Source organism: Molothrus ater, chromosome 4 (assembly GCF_012460135.2).
Source record: "Molothrus ater isolate BHLD 08-10-18 breed brown headed cowbird chromosome 4, BPBGC_Mater_1.1, whole genome shotgun sequence".
Taxonomy (NCBI): Eukaryota; Metazoa; Chordata; class Aves; order Passeriformes; family Icteridae; genus Molothrus; species Molothrus ater.
Window position 1 is genome coordinate 24,454,582 of NC_050481.2, and position 19,959 is coordinate 24,474,540.

The 19,959-nt window shown below is 42.3% G+C and overlaps 1 protein-coding gene across 1 annotated transcript; it reads right to left on the bottom strand.

The window, feature by feature from the left end:
* Positions 1-2,405: 2,405 nt before the first annotated feature.
* On the bottom strand, positions 2,406-19,385 carry FAM241A (family with sequence similarity 241 member A). Its single transcript, XM_036382504.2, has 2 exons — positions 19,026-19,385; positions 2,406-6,126 (listed from the first exon to the last, which is right to left on the bottom strand). The coding sequence occupies exons 1-2, from the start codon at positions 19,383-19,385 to the stop codon at positions 5,881-5,883; spliced, it is 606 nt and encodes a 201-aa protein (XP_036238397.2). The 3' UTR covers positions 2,406-5,880.
* Positions 19,386-19,959: the final 574 nt, after the last annotated feature.

Genomic DNA, 19,959 nt, shown 5'->3' on the forward strand with positions numbered 1-19,959 from the left:
ATTAATAATTCACTTCCTTGTTACAGATTTCGTGCACCTAGGAATTATGTTCCAGCTAGCTTGAGGAAGATTGCTACAATAAAACCCAGACAATTAACTTGTGAACTAGGACAGAAGAATGGCCACTTTCTACCCTTCATTCTAGACAGTATGGCAATCCATCTACCTTGCACATTCATCCCCCATACCTCAGTTAGCATCTTTTTACTCTGAAAGGAAGCCCTCAGCAGTGTGCCAGAGACTAATTTGGCTCCCTTCTCACAGATATTAATTAAACCCTCATCCAAATGAGGACTGGAAGATGAGTCCTTTTCCCTTGTAATGTTTTAAAATGCAATTAAGAGTAAATGGTACAACTGAAAGATGCCTAGACACACACAGATGGGTTCCATATGCAGAACAATTTGCCACAAGCAACATTCATTCCAAACACAAGGTGATGGCACCAGGACAAGCCAAGGAAGAATGAGGCTTAATTAAATTTCATTAGAAGAACATAAAATCTTTACACAGCACTCTGTAACAGCTCTGTCTCAAACACTGCCTGATCAAATCCCTTGGACTGTGGTATAACAGTTCTTCTCCATCCATGCCACTGGGACTCCAGGTATTTCAACAGTACTGGCAGCCTTCTGTACCCTGGAAGGAGACAGTGACCCTGAGGCTGCAGCAAGAGCAGCTCCTGTCACCAGAAGGGTTTTAATCCAGCCACACCCCGCCTGCCACTTGAGGGGAAAAAGAGGGTGTGTAGTTCTCAGTAAATTGGGAAAACCATATATTATCACAGCAGCTTCACTTTTGTACTAATTAAAAAATACATATATAGGCTGGGGGGAGATAAAGACTTGTGACAAGTGCACACAAGACATAAATATTATCTGGATAGGAAAATATCAGAATTTGAAAACACCAGAAGCTTGCATGCAAGTTAAAACTCACTATTATTAGTCCAATTCCCCTTTCCCATTCCCTTTGGTTCCTCTGTGAAAAACAGAGCTGGTGAAAGCTCAGTTTTCTTCAGAGTGAGATTCCTTCAGCAGAAGGAACACTGATGATTTTATATGCATTCAGAGAATTTGCATTCATTCATGAATTTTTTTCATTTTCCTGGAAGCAACCAAGGCACTGGCAGGAGTTAAGAGAAGCTAAAAGTCCACCTGCCTGTATAAGCTTGAAACAACCCTAAGCCACGTGCTGCTTGCTTGACCTGCCTGTTCTCAAAATCCTGGTGCCAGCCTCCCAACAGCTCCTTACCCTCCACACCTGCAATGCTCTCTTTGGTGAATGCAAATCACACTTTGGTAACCATCACCTAAACCAGCAGAAAAGCACTGTAAAAAAGAAGTGACTGACCAGCATGCACACAGTTTTTGAAAATCCTCTATTTTTTCCCCTCTGGTGCTAAGCAGGCACACAGTAAAACAAACAAAACACCAATCTGAAAATGGATTTTCTGTCTAGGTGGCTTTAAATAAGACTGAATGATGAAAAAGCCTGAACCTTTGGCACAGAGAAAGACTGTTCAAAGTGAACACCCCTAGAGAAGGAAATGCCAGAGTTAAAGGAGGAATGGACAAAGCAGATAAAGCTGTCAGTTCTGGCAGAGGGGAGAGGCTAAGAAGTTCCTAAATCCTAGAGTAAAACCCAGGATGGAAAGAATCCGAGCCAAAGCCAGGCTGTTCTGAATTTGTATGCATCCTATAAAAGGCCTGACAAAGATACTTTCACTGAAATAAAACCTGAAGGCTTGAATTTATTCAAGAATGAACCTTGTTTCTTTTGTGCACATTCAATAACAGTTCAAAGGACCAAAATTCAATTTTGCTACTTTAAAAAAAAACATAAACTCTTCAACTCACTGAGCATCCTGAGCAACACAGATACATTGAAGTGTCTGCTGGATGTGGCAGAATGAACACCTTTCTGACCTGCAGAAGCAAACCAAAACAACAGCTTGAAGTAGATTTGTTTTGAACCACATAATGTTCTATGTGTATCTAAAAAAAAAACCAAATGAAAACACCCAAACCTTTCTGTGGCACAGCAATTGTCACTTCAAAGGATTTTTCACACCCCTGATTACATCTGGTTCCCTTCAGAGATTGCTCTGAATACAAAATAGATATGCTGTGAAATAAAAGCTACTTCATACCATAACGTTACCATTATTTGTCAACATCTAGCTCTAATATTTATTTTCTTCTAGTTTAGCATAACTTGCTGCATACGACCACAGAGACCTGATGCACTCTATTCAGCTCTTGTACTGCAGTTTTTCCTCCACCAGCTGCAAGTTAACTGATTTCAGTGGATATCTGAACACTGCCCTATTTTATCTGGGCCTACCATGACATTTTGAAAGGACCCAAGTACCTCTGAACACCACAAAGAATTCACAGATCTCATTGATGGAAATATTTTTTATTAGAAAGAGTAACAAAGTGCTTCCCATAGGTTTCATTCAATACAGAGATTTTAAGAAATAAGATTTTTCCTTTTTATAAGGACAGCTTTGATGCGATGATGTTTCAGCGCCAACAGGGTTCTCCAAGATTCTCCTGCAGAGCTTCTCTGTAGACACTCTTTCAACCATTTATGCATTTGGCAGGCATGAAACAGCACTGAAGAGTCCATCCCTTAAAAAATGGAGGCTATGTAAAACGCTTGTAATGTGTAAAACACTGGCCAACAGGAATTATATTGTTTGTTGTGGTTTAACAGAGATTTGAGGGACAATTCTTTCATACAGTCCTACACACAGATGCATAAAGGTGCTTTTAGTTCTATCAATAATGATAATAGTATGTAACAGCATAAATAACATTATCAATTTTTACTATATAGACAACTGTGAAATTGGCTTTTTTTTCTTTTCAAAAATTAACCTCTTGCTTTTTTAGCTAGGGACATCCTTTGAACATTTGGTGCTTCCTTTGCCTTCTGGATGGAATAAAGAACACAAGCAAGGACTGTTCACCCATTTCCCCCCCATTTTTGGCACACATTTATGATCAGATTTCTTTGGACGCACATTTGCACCGTTTCACCACATTCCACTTTCCACTCTTTATGTCTGATTCTATCCCAGTTCCCCCTTTTCCTTAGTTCCTCCTGCCTTCCCTGCAAACGAGAGGGGGATAGTACAGTAATAGCACAAAATTTAGGACAGACATTTCAGTACAAATTGTTATATACAAGGGAATGTATGAAACCAAACAGGAGAGGGGGATTATCCATGCAATGCATTCTTCTTTTCCCATTTTCAAGCCAACCTTACACCACTAGCACTGTTTTTTCAGGTTGTTAAAAAGGTAAAACTTCTGTAAAGGACAAGACATAGTTATCCATAAGAAAAACCACCTAAGACATCCACTAAACACAATATCAGCCCCAAAGCTACCCTACCTTTCCCCAGAGTACACGTACACAAACATGAACATTGAACAAGCAACTGAACTGAATTCATGAGTGCAACAGTCACAGCTCTGCTCACACTGAAAGGTCACAAGCATATCAACAATGTCCTCACTGAGGCTGCTGGTCACACCCGTGGTTCAGTGTTCCCCCTTCCTTATGTACAGAGCCCAATCACCACTTCAAGGAAATACCACATGCCATCTCACAGCACAGCACCTTTACACAACAGAACTACAGCAACAAGGGTAGCACAGATACACTTCTTCCTACGGGATGAAGAGAATTAGATGAGATCCTCTGTACAGTAACTGGATTGTGGGAAGAAAGAAAGGATTTTTTTTTTTTTTACTTTTAACAACAGGATGCTTTTGTAATACAGCCCTTATACAGGAGGAGAATACACATAACTCCATCATTCTAGCTATACAAATCTGCAAAGATGTAAACAGATGTTCTCCTTATAGGGGACTTGAAACAAACCCAAAGCTTACCCCTAGGCACTTCTGAGTACAGAGCTCCTGGCTCTGAGTTCAGCCTGTACTTGCTGTCCAAGATTTCCCTGCCACCAGCAGAACTATTTAATCAGGTGCCAATCAACACAGGTTGCCATCTAACTACACAGCTGGGCCTCAGTCCTGCAGTCCTGCTGCTTCAGCAGAGCCTCCTGAATCCACATGCAGGGTCATCTGAAGATCCAGAGAGGTGACCTGCCTCCACAGAAGGATACTACTTGCTCATTAGAAAAGCACAGAGACACATCTAGAGATGGCATTTCAGTACAAAAGACTCTAGAGGAGCTGGGCTTTCATGTTCACTGCCCTAAATAACAATTATTTTCCTAATAGGAAAGTCTATAAGAACTGGGGCCAGGAGTCCTGGAAATAGCCTAACAGACAAATGATCCATGCAAAAAGCTGGACTTGAGAATCCAGCTGCAGGAATGGGACTATAGAGAACCCTCCCTAAACTTTAAAAGTCTTTGAATAAGACAACATCTTCAACTAATTTATTGTTGTAAAAACATTTAGGAAAAAGTCACTGCAAAAGGTTGAGTAATTTTCTGTAAATTTCACATCTCCTATTACATCTCTTCAAGCAAATATGTAATTTCACTCTACCACAGGTGAAATCATTTTTGCAATTAAGTTTCTTGCTAAGAGTAATGTACAACAAATATTAAACTGGTAGCCTATTTAGCAGCAGTAGTAAAGTATAAGTAGTAAAGATTCTGTCCTATTTTTCTGTTTCTCTTCAGAAAAAGAAGAGAACTTGGATATACCCAGCACACCCCTGAAGTGGCTGCTGGGGAGGGGAGTGAATTTTGCACCCACTCCTGAATCTATATAACCTATTCTCTAGGCTGTGTGTGACATATACCTGTAGGTAGGCATTTTTGCTGCCTAGTATGGAAAGGAACCAGTTAAGACTACTAAATAAAATGACCACCTGGTTTCAACTCCATTCTTGCCTTGCATGAGGAAACAGGTCGAGTTGGCTTAGGTGCACAAAACTTTAGCTTGTGTGGGCCCACACTGCAGCAAACGTGGGAAGCATTGAGAGATCTGGTCTGGTATCTGGTTGTTCAGCCACTTGTCACACCACCCAGAGGAAGCAGACAACATTCATGCTTTCTGGAATGGCAAGTGTCCAACACTGCAGCTGGAACTACCTACAAACTCCATGAATTATCCAAATATTTATCTTAAGAAGGAGGGCTGGGGGAAAGAGCAAGTACGAAAAATAAAGAAAGAAAAATAGCAGCAGGAGCTGAGTACATTTCCAAAAAACAACGCAGTGCTACACTAGACTGCTTGGCCAATGTAGGATTGCAATTCCTCCTGAACAACAGCTGAAGTCTTGTCTGATGTCACTAACATTAGTATAAGGGCATTTTGCTGCTACAGCTTGTTTCCTGGGGGAGAGCTTACTATAAACTACCTTACCCAAAGTTGCTTTTGTGTCTGGAAATTGTACTCATCTTACAAATGCAGGTTTGTTACCAAATCTCCCTTGCACAGATTTAGCTTTTCAGCAAAACACTAACAAATTATGCAGATTCAGGGAACAAACAGCACATGAGCCCTCTCAGCAGTGAAACAGAGCACAAGAGGACACACAAGTGTCCTCTTAAAACCAGACATGAAATTTTCACTATACAAAGCAAGATCATGGGGAGAGTGGAAGGGAAAATGAAAAGCCAGTCCTTTGGCTAAGGCCCCAAGAGCGCAGAAAACAGTATATTTCACACCATTACATTACAAACATCTCCTTACTTCCCCTTTCTAAAAGATGCAGTAGGGCAGTGCTGATTTGGTTTGAAATGTAATTTTAGTCCCCCTCACCGGAAGTCCAGCAATTTGAAGCACTGCAGCTTTTGATATACCACCCATTTACATAAACACATAAATCCACTGACATAGTGACAGTGTTGAAATATGCTATCCAATCAGTATCTATAAAATTTTACTGTTGTACATAAATAATGACAAGGCACAGAACAGCCACCAGTCCAAGAGCTTGTAGGCCAAGAAACCAGAGCATAACCCAGAAGAATATAATTATCACGGGTTCTACTATCCGTTCTCCAAAGTACATCCTTGTGAAGCCTATTCTGATAAGGCTTTTGTTTAGTTCTCCAAACAGAGTTCCCATCTTTTTGTAGTCATCTATCACAGGTTCCATGCTGTGGTTCCTTTGCTCTTGGTGGACCTGTAGGCAGAAGACAAAAAGAAGAAATATGTTGTACAATTTTATTACTGTGATTCTGAACAAGTCTCTCATCTGTTTCTATCTGAACGCATAAAACTAAGATACACATGCAATAAATCTACTCCTTAAATCAAGAAATTGAAAATGCTACATAACTTGTGACCTTGGTACAATGCTAAGGATGTAATTTGTCCAAACCTGGGACATCTGAAGTGGTGCTACAAATACATGACAGCCTCCCTCCCCCTCCAGATGCCACTCTAGAGGAGGTGTAAAGCTCTCCTGCAGGTCATAGATCTTACCTGTCTGTGCAACCTGCCTGTGGTTGTCAGGGCAACCACAATGGAATGAGATGTCTCTAATTCCAGGGAGAGGATTTGGCTGAACTATCTCCAGAACATCTCCAGAACTACAAGAATGATATCAAGTTATTAAACATGAACTATGAAGTGTTTTGCAATGAAGGCCAGGGAACTGAAGGGCTGCTAATCGCTGCTGAAAGAAGGGCACTGCATTTCACCAGGAAAGTGACAAACATCTGTCCCAATGTTGGTGTAAGAAACCATACAAGTCAGACAAAGGAAGACAGATGAAAGGTCAGCACAGATGTAAAGTGGTGGTATAAAAAAGCAAAGGGAAGGAGAAACAAGTTCTGGACTTTTTGTGAAATAAAAAGAGGCATAGCAAATGCACAGGAAGGCAGAGATCCATCTTTAAATGAAGATGCCACAGGTAAATATCAGTGCAGAAAACAGGAATGTTTCACCATGTAAACTGTAACTAGATTAGAGTTTGAGATCCCATCTCTCTTCCCTACTGTCCAGAGATTCTTTGCACAAAACCTTATTGCCTTGTGTTTGGGTATGACAGGGCAAACATGCTTTCAAGTTGATGAACATGAATCTTCTAATGCTTCCATTAGGCAGCAGTGAAAATACATACAGCAGGTACTCATAAATAATTCAGTTGACTGATCAATAGGTCCTACAAATTGCCCATAAGCTCTATGTGCAATTAGTCTACTCCCAGATTCAAAGCAAACATGTTCCATCTTCAAGGATGAATGCTATTCTGCATCCCTTGTTCTATGGCTTGGTCTTGGTAGAGAAACAGAAATTCCTTTTCACAACAGTGCCAGGCTTTCCATTAGAGAGCAAATAATAAATTGAGTTACCATTCTTACAGAAAAACAAAAATGCATACAGCATACAGCAAAGACATACGGAAAAGACCAACAGAAAGACCAACGGAAAAAACAGCAAAGACCAACGGAAGCCAGTATTGTGTTTCTAGGTCAGACTTTAGGCCACCATGCAGAACCTGCTGGCTGAATGCTCTGGGTAAAGCCCTACAGCTGCTGCTGGAAGAAAAACCCCAAGTTTTTTCAGTCCCTCAGCTGAAAGTACTAGGATTTTTTTTTTTTCTTTTTTAAATTTGCTTACTCATAAAGAGTCTGGTTTAAGCTTCAGTACTGAATCTCATAAAGGGCCAGGTGCAGAAAGCCTAAATAGTAATGTGTTCATAACTAATACTCTGTTCACTCCTTCTGTGCTTCTACAGAACATCCCGAGCAGGGAGAACTGCAGTACTGGAGGGTATGTACAGACAGATGCTCGCCTCTTTTCAGCCAACTTTGCAGGCCCAGGTTGTTTTCTCCCCCTTACTGGATTTTCTTCAGCATATTAGCTTTAACTGTGCTTTATTTAATTCAATTTAATTCAAAGAAACACTGACTCATCAATAATCCCAAAGTTTCAAGATCAGTCTCTTTGAGAGAAGCAGGACCCCTTGTGAGCCCCTGTAAACTTGGCAGGGCTGGGAACACAATGGAACTCTTTCCCTCCATTCCCAAAGAGCACAGCGAGACAAATAGACTCTTAGCCTAAGTGTATACTGACCACAACAACTAGGGGAAAAGAGAAGGGATGTGCTGAGAAGGGAAAATAAATTTATTTGCTTCTTGCATGCAGACACCAGAGAGAGCATGTGACAGATGATGGCGGAGAGGATCAGAGCACAGCTCACATCAAGCAATGCAGAGACCACTTCTGAGAGAACAGCTGAGAAATCACTACATTTTCTAGCCATGGCCAGAGAAACCAGGAGGGGGGAAACATGCGCATCACTTCTTCACCCCTGCTGTAAGTGGTACTCAGCAAGGTCCTGGAAGCCTTCCCACAGAGCAAGTGCAGCACTGGCCAGGAGGCTGCCAGCAGGCACAGGTCTGCAGGTCCCCTGCAGCTCCCACTGGGCTAAGCAGGATTAACCACACGTGTTCATGCCAACTACGCCCTTCCTGCTATGAGGAGCTGTACGACACACGATTGCACTTGTAGCCCCGCTTGCTTCAGTAAAATAACAGCAAGAAGTTGCACACCTTCTCTTAAACAAACTAAACACAGTAAATTCCACCTCACTTAGGTTGTCCAGGTATTTTTTATTTTTTCATTACCCCTCCCACACCTTCTCAAACAAGGGATTCCATTCATGGATTCCAAAGTGATTAGACACAGGGAGCTGCCAGGCACAGAGACTGACAAGTGTATGTTTAACTACAGAACAAGTGTCAAGTTATTTTTCCAAATATTTTCAATAGGTTACAAAACCTTTCAAAATGATCAAGGAAATTCTCAAGACTTCAAAGTCTGCTTCAGTTAATTCAGGCTAAGTATATCTTGCTTCAGGCAACTCAGCAATAAGCAAGTGAAGCTGAGAACAGATGATCAGTCACAAAACACTGATGGCATAATTTTCTTTACTATTGTGTAATATTTCACATGCTGGACAAATACTTTTTTTCAGAGGTGTAGCTAAAACAGGATTAGGGCAAATGCCAGTAATGTTACAATACTCCAAATTGCTAAGGAATTATAAATAAGCTTCAGTACTGCAGCTAAAATTTCTCTCACTAACTTTCAGGGCAACAGTAAAATGGCATGCAGCCCCATGTATGTACCATAGCTCTCAAATCATAACCTCAGAACCAAATTCTTTTTTTTTCCCGACAAAAAAATACTTTTCTAAACAATTTTAGAAATTGGCCGCCTTCAGTGAACACACAGTTCCCAGCTGACTCTTTAATTTTTACTGAACTATTTTCATAGGGCTATTTTCATACTAATCTTGCTGAATCAGCCTGAAGCTAGACAGACACTACCATAACAGACAAAATGTGAAGAGAGAAATGTACCCATTCTGAGCAGCCCACCCCCTTGCCTCTGCAAAACCAGAGCTTCCTCGTGTAAAAGCCGAAGTTTCCGTTGCAAAGTTGCTATTTTAAAATTCAAGAACGCAGCCTAGGTTTCGTAACTTCTAAGAATCGATTGTGTATTAGGAGGGAGCAGAGGGAATTTCTTGATCTGCACTAGCCCCAGAGAAAACATGCTTTCCAGGCTTTTCCCAGCTGCTCTTCTCCCCGTAATTAAGTGCATGCAGGGGGCACTCCCAGACTTCATCTGCTACAGCTCAGGAGGGAATGTAAGAGAGGGCCACTTCAACTTCAGTCATTTGTTTGCCTTTCCTCACTCTTGCAAACACAGGAGTGAAGAAATTCAGAGGGACGGGGAAACAGCAGTGCAGCCAGAGATCTAGATGGATGGATATAGATTAATATATGCCCAAAATATCTTCTGAAAAGGCAGGAACAGCAGCACTGCCTCCCAGACAAGAATCCTCTTTCCCCCTTCCTCCAACTGGCTAAAAGACACTCACCAAATATACACATATGATATTATTCCTGAAGGAGAAAGGAGAACAAGGCTTTCCTAAGTGAATAAGTCTAAACCAGAATGTATTAGAAATGCTGATTGCATTTGTTTCCTAACCTAATGTTTCTTATCAAATTACTGTAATGAATTACTTCTTACTGTAATTTAAATTAATTTTACATCAATGTAATTTTATTTTAGACTTACTGGGATGACTTAGTCTGAATTCTGAATCTATCCTCTGTCAGTTTGAAATTATTCCCCGTTGTCCTATCCCTACATGCCCCTGTAAAAAGTCCCTCTCCAATTCTCTCCTTTTAGGCACTGCAAGGTGCTATAATGGCTCCCTGGAGCCTTCTATAGAGCCCTGGAGCCTTGGCTCCAGGGAGCTTCTCCCAGCTCTCTCAGCCTGTCTTAACAGGAGAGGTGCATCTTCATCATCTCTAAGCCCCTTCATGGCTCTCTTCTGGACTCATTCCAGCAGGTCTATGTCTTTCCTGTGCTGGGGGCTCCAGTGCTTGCAGCACTCCATACTCAATTTTGTATATGGTTTCTAAGTTTTTATTTTAAATTATTTAAAGATAAAAAAGAGAGTTATTGTACAGAACAGAAAAGGAAGCACCTGACCCACTCCACTGCTCAGCATGCACAATGTCCTTCACAAACCCATTGGTACCTGCAGGTTCCCATCAATTCCTCTGGTCTTTTCAGATGTTTGGTGTTTTAAAATTTCCCTCCCTGTTCAAAATGGCACATTTTCATCAGCAAAGCCATGGTCTGCTGTCTCCCACTGTTTACTGGCAGTGGGAGTGAGTCAGAACTTGAAGATCCAAACTCTGAAAAGCTTTTATACTGAAACCTGGAACTAAGTTTTCCCCTCTGTTAAGGTCAAATAGCTTAGGGACTTTGATGCTTCAAGGAGAACCATGACAGGCCCTCACAGATGTGATGCAGGATGCCATAAAATCACCTTTTTCCAGAATGAAACCTTACAAGGAGGTCACAGAGGAGCTACTAAGAGCCAAGTTCTGTCTGCTTCCAGAACAGCTGATGCTCCCTCATCCCTGAAGTGCTTCTGGAAAAAAATTTCCCATTTAATTGAGTCTTTTCCTTGACTAGCTTTAAAACAACAAAGAAGGTAAAGTCCTCCCTCATCCTACTGAACCCAACTAACATCCGGTTGTGGCTTTTCCAGTTATGTTTGTCATCAACACAACACAAAATTCCCTGTGTTCTGACCACTAACTACCCCTGCTTATGGCAAACTTCCATGCATTCACTGAAACTCACTGCTTCCTAAACTCAGGAAAACACATGGTATGTCACGAGCAGAGGCTGCTCCACACCAGCCTGATGGGACAATCTTTTTCTTACTTACCCCCTTCCTATCAAAGGGTGCTTTGACCAGGCAGTGAAACATGAGATCCCATCAGAACATCCTGCCCCCAGAAAGAAGCCATCTTTGCAGTGAGTCATATGCTATTCCCTGGGAGAGAAGGATAAAGTTAGCACTGAACTCTTCTCAATGGCCTATGACTGATCCCTGTCTGCATCTCCTAAGTGTAATGTAGCCAGTTTATGGTCTTTTCCCCTCAAATTGCTGAGAGCACACAGCTCCTGCCCCTGACCATTTGCAGATCACACCAAGAAAGTCTGCCAAGCCTGTGGAGGATGCAGAACACAAATGGATCCAAGAGGGGCACAAAACTACCCTACACACATGGGAAGTTATTTTCTAATAAAAAAGAGCATGGGAGCGCAGATTTAACATTTATTTTTTCTGCTGGGAGGACTGAACAGCTCTAAAGTAACCCCAAGTTTCAGTTCTGTGAGCTCACCCCTGATGTGGCCGTGTGGAGTACGGGTATAGTTATGTTTTCCGGGCATATCATCTGCTGAAGCAGCAGCTTGATCCCCAGTTTTCCACATTTAGCCTAAGAAACTTGAGATGCTGTGTTTAGTTTGGGATTTTTTTGTGTGTGTGGAAAAGACCAACCAAGTAACTGACTTTCACTTGAGTGAAATAATTGGATAAAACACAAGAGCCTTTGTTTTGTGGAAGGAGGGAATAGATGAACACAAGGAACCTGCTCCACATGAAGATTCAGGATGTTAAGAAAAATAAATCCATTCCACCACTCTGAAGGTACAAGATCCATTGAAGCAAACCAAGTAGTGCTCTTGTATTTGGTCATGACTAATGAATAGAAGAAACCTCAACAGTCTTCTCTTGCTCAAACAACCTGAAAAATTCCCACCACAGACTTAACAACAGTACCAGGCTGAGTACAAGTCTATAATTGCCTCTTTTCTTGCATCTACTGCCTGAAAGGGCATTAGGCAAACATTGAACTCCAACAACAGAGGAAAAAAGGCCAATGAATTGGGAAAATAACTACTCTCCATGTAAAAGCTTATGATTTTACAGTCAAAAAAGTGCTGCTGGGCAAAGAAGGCAATGAGAGAAGACACAAAAGGTATACACAATGTTCATCTCCAACACAGAAAAGCAGCAGTGTCTCTAAATTGTGTGACATGCCTCCGATCACAATTCATCATACGTATAGTTATAAAAGAAAGAAAAAGAATGGCATATTTAAGAGAATTATTTCCACATTGTAGAGAAAAAAAATCACTTTTGAGTACCATAGCAAGCACGTGTTTAATTACATCTAAATGAGACATCAAAAAACCACTGTAATAAAGAATGCAGAGATGACTTCTGAATGAGATATTAAAAAAAACCCAACCCTCTAATAAAGAAATGCAGGGATATCACATTTACACACCCATCTGAACGTTTCTCTTTTTTCTGAACATTTCTTTTTTTTTCCAAGTAAGAAGTTTTCCCTGCAACGTTTAACTGCTCACTATCTATTTTACTTGTCATGGTTATTTTTACTCCAGGGAACAGGTGGTGTGTCTGCTATCTGAAGCCCACAGACACCTAAATGTCAAAAAAGGCAGAGAGATATGACTTTAAGAACAAGCTTGCTTTCAAAAACATAGGAGTATTTTTCACGAAGTTGGGATGTTAATGTTCAGAAGAGAGTGCCTCAGAGTTATCTTTTACAGAAGATGAAAACTGAAACTGAAAATACTTCAGGACCACTCATAATGAAAAACAATAAAAGAGAAGAAAGTGAGCAGATGACAGAGACCAGGATGGAAGAAACCACAAGTTCTCTCCCCTCCAGAATAAGAGACCAACTCATCTGGGTGCAGAAAGGGACACACCAGCCAACATGCAGCTACAGATATTTAATAGTTGGGTAGCCAACCATGGAAGTCCTGAAGAAAGGAATGATCCAATCTCGCTGGTACTCAGCCATATGACCACCCAGTGGATTGCCATGGACAGGCTCTGGAGATTTGCAGCCAACAGCAGGTTCCCAGCTGGTGGCCTGCTCTCTGTGCAAAGCACAGCCTCACCCCATTGCAGGGCACCAGCACAAGCCCTGCTGATGCACTGGCCGGGTGGGTGCTGCCTTTCTGTTTCCTACTCCTCCACATATGCAAAACAGTTTTATGACTGGTAACACCTGGCACCTGATCTCAGGTGGATCTCACTCTGCTTCTTGTACTTAAATGATATCTTACATTTAATTAAAAGAAAGTGAAATCTGCCCAAGAAGGGCAAATGATTTTTTGGCAATGTCTCTCATTTTCTTCCTCTTTGCTACAGGAAAAGACCGGTCTCCCTTTGCATCTTTAGCTAGCGTAAAATTAACAATCAGTATTTAACCTTGTAAACGTAAGCAGTAAAAAGATCTTCATATTGAGCCAACAGACTACAAAGATAACAAAATTAATTTCAACTGTCTGGAGAAAAAAAAACCCAACCAACCAACCAGCTTCATTTCTCTAGGCTAATTTTAATCTGGTATTTAACTATGAAAAGATCAATCAATTTGGAAATGAGGAAAAAACCCCCCCTCAATTCCAGATGAAAAACAAGACAACAAACTAAGTTTAACTTCTTTCTCTGGGAAAAAGAAGCAAATGCAAGAAAACTAGAAAAATTCTTAATACCGAAAGTACTTTATAGTAGCTATCAATAAAAGTTACATACTTAGAGGAAGTTTAAACAGAAGATTGCAAACCAAAGCTTGGGTTAACATTCATTTTACAGCAAGAATCTAGAAATCATTTATAAAATTGAGACAAGATGTTTCTATAGAAACAAGCAACAACATAAGAAAAGCAACAGCACCGGATTCCCTTCAGCCAGCTTTTAGAGCAACTCAAGTTTAGAATCAACAGTTGCTGGAACAAACTCTGAAATACCAGGAGAAGTTTTGTGTTAAAGAGATGAAAAGACTTTTCCAGATACTTTAACTTGTGTATGGGTGGAAGAGAGATACTTCTAAAAGAATAGAGGCTTCCCTTGATCAACACAAAAAATGTCGCATAATTTCACGAGTAAATTCCCCACTAATCAGAGGACCAGATGAGAAAGTGTGAAACACAGGAAGCTGGCACAGGAGGGTCCATGGGAGAGGAAACCTGCCTGCCCCCATGTCAAGATCTACTGCCTCACTCTCCCACTTCAGGATGATGTTTACACTCCCAGCTCCTGCTACTGTCCCTGAAACTTGATCCCATCTGTACTGCAATTTTACATAGAGCCTAGATCAAATGCAGTGTCTAATCCATCTTTTCATTACACCTGCAACATTTAATTTCCATTGGATTTCATTTATCAGGGTCCCCTACTAAAACTGGTCAGCTTGACTCAGCACAACGGTTTGCAATCCCTGTACATTCAGTGTGGTATCAAATGCACTGGCTTGCTGAAAAGCAACAGCTCTTAATTCTGCCTTTTAAGGGGAGGCTATTTCTATTCACTATCTCCAGAAAATTTTTTTCTTTAAGAAAATGGGATCTTCCCATCATTCAAACAGAGTATATTATCCTAGCTATTGTAGGTATGTTTGAAGGGTTGGGGGTTTTTTCTTCAAATGCTGTTAAGCCCCAGAAAACTTAATAATGCTTTTAAGAAAGTTATTATCATATATTATTTTATTGTTACAAACCTCTGCAACAGAGTTCATTTATCTGTAGAGCCAGAACAAATTTGGGATTAAGTCCTCCTTGTCAAGTATGACTACTTTTGGAAACAAATTCCAACAACTGTAAGCAGGAGAAACCTACAATTTTCAGATTATCTCAGTGTAGAATAAATTAGAAATAGGTTTCCAGCCTTAGGCATTGCAAGTTCCACATATACAAGTGTACTTTAGATAATTCTTGATCATTACTGACTTATGAAATTATGCCATTCTGAGCAACACAGCACACAACCACCCAACAGTGGAAGATGAAGATTTTACACAAGGCATACCACAGGTCTGTTGATATTATTCTCTAGTTCTGTTTCTACTCATCCTCCTAATTCTGGAGAAATACTAGTGATACTGTAAAGATATTCAAAAAGTTCAGGGCTTGAACTTAGTTGAGACACCCATACCTCCTCAACAAAATTCTCAATTCTCGAAGCCCTTTTGTAACAGCACCTCTTAATCTGAAGCCATCAATTAGAAGATAAAATACTCCATGTACAGCCATAAAACACTGTTCAAACTAATAATAAAACATCCCAAAGGCTTACAAACTCAGGTTAATGAAAAGGTGATAGTCTACGCTAATAAATCTACTTGTAAATACACGTATCACGTACTAACTCTGCACTTAAACTTTTCTAGAAGCCTTGGCTTTACACTTGAACAGCACTGTGGATTCTGTGTATCTTAAACCAGTGTGGAAATCCTGGCCTCATTGAAGCAACTGGGAATTTTTTTATTGCCTTCAACTTTGATTACAAGGAACTAAACCCCACTCTTGCCCAGACACAGAACTGCCCACAGCTCTCAGTACAGAAGGAGCTCCACTGTGACACAGAGCGTGGCTCCAAAGTCCCTCTAGACAGACAGGGGCTGTGCATCCCACTGATACCACCTCGTGCCCTGCTGTAGGGCATGTGCAGGATGCAGGCGATGCAAACACAGGACTTCTGCATCAACTTTTATTAATACACGCTCACGCTTTTCTATTCTTATTTAATAGTTTAATTTACAGGTGTTGATGAGATTACAATGCAGTAATGTGACAGTGGCTAACCTATTTTAGGAAGTGGGTTAGAGAAGAAGGTTTGAGGTCCTTATCTCTAGTGATGTTGAAAATACAGGACAATTGATGTGTCTGACTAATAGCTATCAACAGTTAGGAAAAAAATGTGATCTTGAGGGGCAAAGCAGCAACCTACTCACATGGCTTCAGGAGCAGCTGAATCTTTGGGTGCTTTCACTTAGAACTATCTGAACCCCAGCACTGCAATACAGGAGAGGTGGAAGAAACTACCAAGGTCCTGCAGTGCTTTGAAGACTAAAATAGGTGTAATTAGCTTTGCATGCAAACCTACAAAGTACACAAATCAAATTATCATCCAGTTCAGCTTTCAAGTCTAATCACAGAAGTAGGTAATTCTGCAGTCTATTGCAATAATGAATTTCAAAGGCTATGTCTAACATTTAGTTACCTATCCATCCATTCAGAATGTACAGATATGTAACCATCCATACAAAAATGTACCTGTCAGTAATTTCATTAAGCATGCCTGCACTGACACAATAACAAGCTTCAATAAAAAATTAAAGCCAGAGGGTTTGGCATTAATTGATTTATTTCCTACAGGGTGTTCTTTCTTAAAAAAAAAATTAAAGAGTGTACTCATTATTACTTAGGTCCTGCTTGTCAGGAAGGTATTCTTTTAGTTTTCTGTTACAAGGTATGATCTTATACAAACTGTGTTTATTTTGCAGGAAATGGGAAAAACCAAATCACACCCAGGTTTGAAGCACCAGATCCTCACCTAAAAGTCCCTCTCAAAAAAGGCCAAAGGATTTTCTATCATGCAGGCTTCACTTCACACCTGATGAGAGAAATAAGCATTTATACCAACAGCAAAGCAGACTTTGACTCCTTCCTTTTGCATGGCACATATGACTAAAGTGGCGCACGCATTCATAGCTCAGGAGAGGCACGGAACAGGAAAACACAGGTTGAGGACCAGAGCCTGTGTTGGCAGTGCAAACACCCTCAGCAAACACAGCCACAGCGCTGGGCCTCCACCAGAGATTCCAGTAAGAACCTAGCCTGGAAACAGGATCCCTGCCCGCTGGAACAGCAGAGGTCAGCAACAATTCCTCCATGAGAGCAAAAAAAGGGGGGCGAAAAGGATTATTTTGAGAGAAAACTGAACACACTCAAGAAAGCAAAAAAGGTACAGAGAGTTACAAGGCTTGGTGACACAGGAGCCCCTCCAAATCAAGCTAAAACTTTGTTCTTCTCTTGAACAAAAGAATCTGGGACTTTCTGTCAAAGTTTGCAGCAAGTGTAGGTACCACCAGCTCCCTGTGTCCTTATGTCTTCCCTACACATAAAAATAAAATATTTATCCAATTATTTTTACTGATACTTTATCCAATATTTTAATTCTCTCTGTATATTAAATACAGGCAAGTGATAATTCTTATTTCCAAATCTACTTTATTATTTCCCCAGCTGACTGCACCTCAGTATGCAGAAAAACTACTCTGTGCTATGACAGTGAAACATATCCAAGAATCAGGAAGGATTTTCTCCTTCTTCCTTGTGGCATATTTAAAATCTCTATTCTCGTATTGCTACACCCCAACTTGTCAAAAAGGTCCAGGATCACTACCTGTGCTTGAGAAAAGTGGAAAGAGAATTTGTCAGCTAAGTGTGGCTGTGGCCACCAAGTACATTTACCAGTTTCATTTGAAAATGTGTTTAGGCACCACTGAAGGCAGCTCTTCAGCCTGCACCACCCCTTGAAACCACAACACACCCGTCGCTAAGAAGCAGCTGTAAACTGCAGGGAAAAGCTCCATGGCGAGGAATTACAACTAGTTTGAACACAGTAATGCATGAGATGATCTGATGCAACTTTTTAACCTCTCTTTCAAGGAAGGAGAGCAACCAGAACCACCAAATATTCCTTGCTTGCCTCCTGTGACATCCTGCAGGAGGGCTTATGGACTGAGCAAGAACTCTGAGCCTCCCTGGGTGCATTTGTCCTTACCCTACATTCGGGCATGTGCTCTGCTCTGCCCCATTTTTCTAGAGAAAGGGGCAAGAAGATGCTCTGACTTACGTAAACGTGGCGTAAATGTGGCTAAGTGAATTCTCAAGTACCAGAATCTTTGAAAGCGGCCCGCTTCTAGATGTCATGTCAGGCAAGTACTACCAGACACTTTCCAGTATTAAACGATCTCAGCTGTGACATGGCTCATTTATGGTTAACTGAAGAGCATCTTATAAGAATTTTCAACAAAAATGATTAATGCAATCAAAACCATTCGGAAATTACTTATGGATGCGCTCCCGCAGCTCTGTTTGCCCCTGTGCAATCATGAGCGCTAGTATATTTCAGAGCTGATCATTGCATTCTACTATTGAGCATGAAAAAGGTTGTGTTCGTTTTTCCTTTAAATGAAACATCAATAAAGGTGCATTAAGAGCGCTGCCTTTGTCTAAACACCGGGACGATGCTGTCTACAAAACAAAAGAGTGCCTGGAAAGGCAGTTTACAGCTAACAATAGGAAAACGGCTCCTAAGCAAAATGCCCACTTCCATGCCATAAAAAAAAATAAATCCTGAAGCAGACAAAAAAAAAAAAAAAAAAAAAAAAAGAGTTGGTGTTTTCCTCCAATTACAGTACATTACGTCTCCTAAGTAATATAGAGACTAAAAGCTTAAAATACTCAAGTGAACGCACACAAGAGCTGAACTACTGGGGGGAATTCCGGGGATGGCAAGAGCACCCTGGTTATTTCCAGGAGATCCATGTGGATGCCGTGCCGGGACTACCCTCGTACCTCTGCTCCCATTTTTCCCCAGGCGGACTAAGCGTCCCGGAGGGAAGAACGAGGCTCAGGCGGGCCCACAGGCGGGACACCCCAGCACCAGGCGTGGGCAGCCCCACGCAGGTTGCATAAGCCCCGCCGCAATGGAGCGTTACCCGGGAGCGGCTCGCACGGGTGGGCTGTACCGGGAACGCCACGGGAGAGGAATCAGAAGCGTGGCTGCTTTTCTGTTGCCGCCCGGCGGCGGGGGCAGCCCCGGAGCCGCGGCCCGCCCTCCCAGACCCCTCACGGGCGGGCACCCACCTGCTCCTCCGGGCGCCGCCGGTGCCGGGCGGCCGCCGCCCCCGCTTCCCGCTCGCATTCCCCGAGCGGCGCTGGCGGCGGGAGCTGCGCCGCCGAGCCCATGGCTGCTCCGCGCCGAGCGGGACCCAGCGCTGCCCGCGCTCCCGCCTGCCGGGGCGGGACGGGGCCGTCACGGGGTCCGGGGGAGCGGCGGCACGGAGGGAGGAACGGAGGGAGGGCGGCGCCGCGGGAGCGGGGGGCGGCCCCTGGCAGCGGCCCCGCGGCGGGGATGGGGGGCCCGGGGCGGGGAACCTTCAGCTGCCGGCTCCCGCCTCGGGCTGGGCGGGCGCTCGCTGCTCGTTGGAGCGAAAAATAAACCATCCCGAGCAGCCGATTTCTAAAGCTTTTGTTCAAAGCAGGAAGTGCCAGGTGTTAATAAAGCGTTAATTTTAGCACCATTCCTCGTCGGTGTGTCCCTGGGGAGGAACGGCTGCTCTTGGAAGTGTGAGATGTGGCATTCGCTGTTCCTCCCTCGGGAAAGAGGAAACATTGGCCTCGCTCTTCCGAAGCTGCTTGGATCGTGTCTTCTGTTCTTTAAAAGGAACTAATACACACCAGGAAGAAGGAAACGCAACAGCAGACCCCGAAAATAAGACTTAGTGTATAGACAATGCCAGGGAAGGTTTAGATTGGATTTTAGGAAAAAATTCTTCACTGAAAGGTTGGTCAAGCGTTGGAACAGGGTGCCTGGGTGAAACCACCATACCTGGAGGTATTAAAAGATGTGTAATGTGGCACTCGGCAACATGGTTCAGAGGTGAGCTTGGCAGTGCTGGGTTAACAGACTCAGTGGTCTTCTTTTCCAAGGGATTCTCCGATGCTCTGCTAATGAAATGCCTCTGCACAGGGTGTGCCTGGCTCCCGCTTTGAGCACCACCCTCCCTCTGTAGAGAGG

What these genes read in the sequence shown, in the direction of transcription:
- FAM241A (XM_036382504.2), bottom strand. Translation starts at nt 19,385, where the DNA reads ATGGTTTATTTTTCGCTCCAACGAGCAGCGAGCGCCCGCCCAGCCCGA. An exon ending in GGCGGCGCCCGGAGGAGCAG is followed by an intron (nt 6,127 to 19,025) that starts GTGGGTGCCCGC and finishes TTCTGCCTACAG; the next exon opens with GTCCACCAAGAGCAAAGGAA.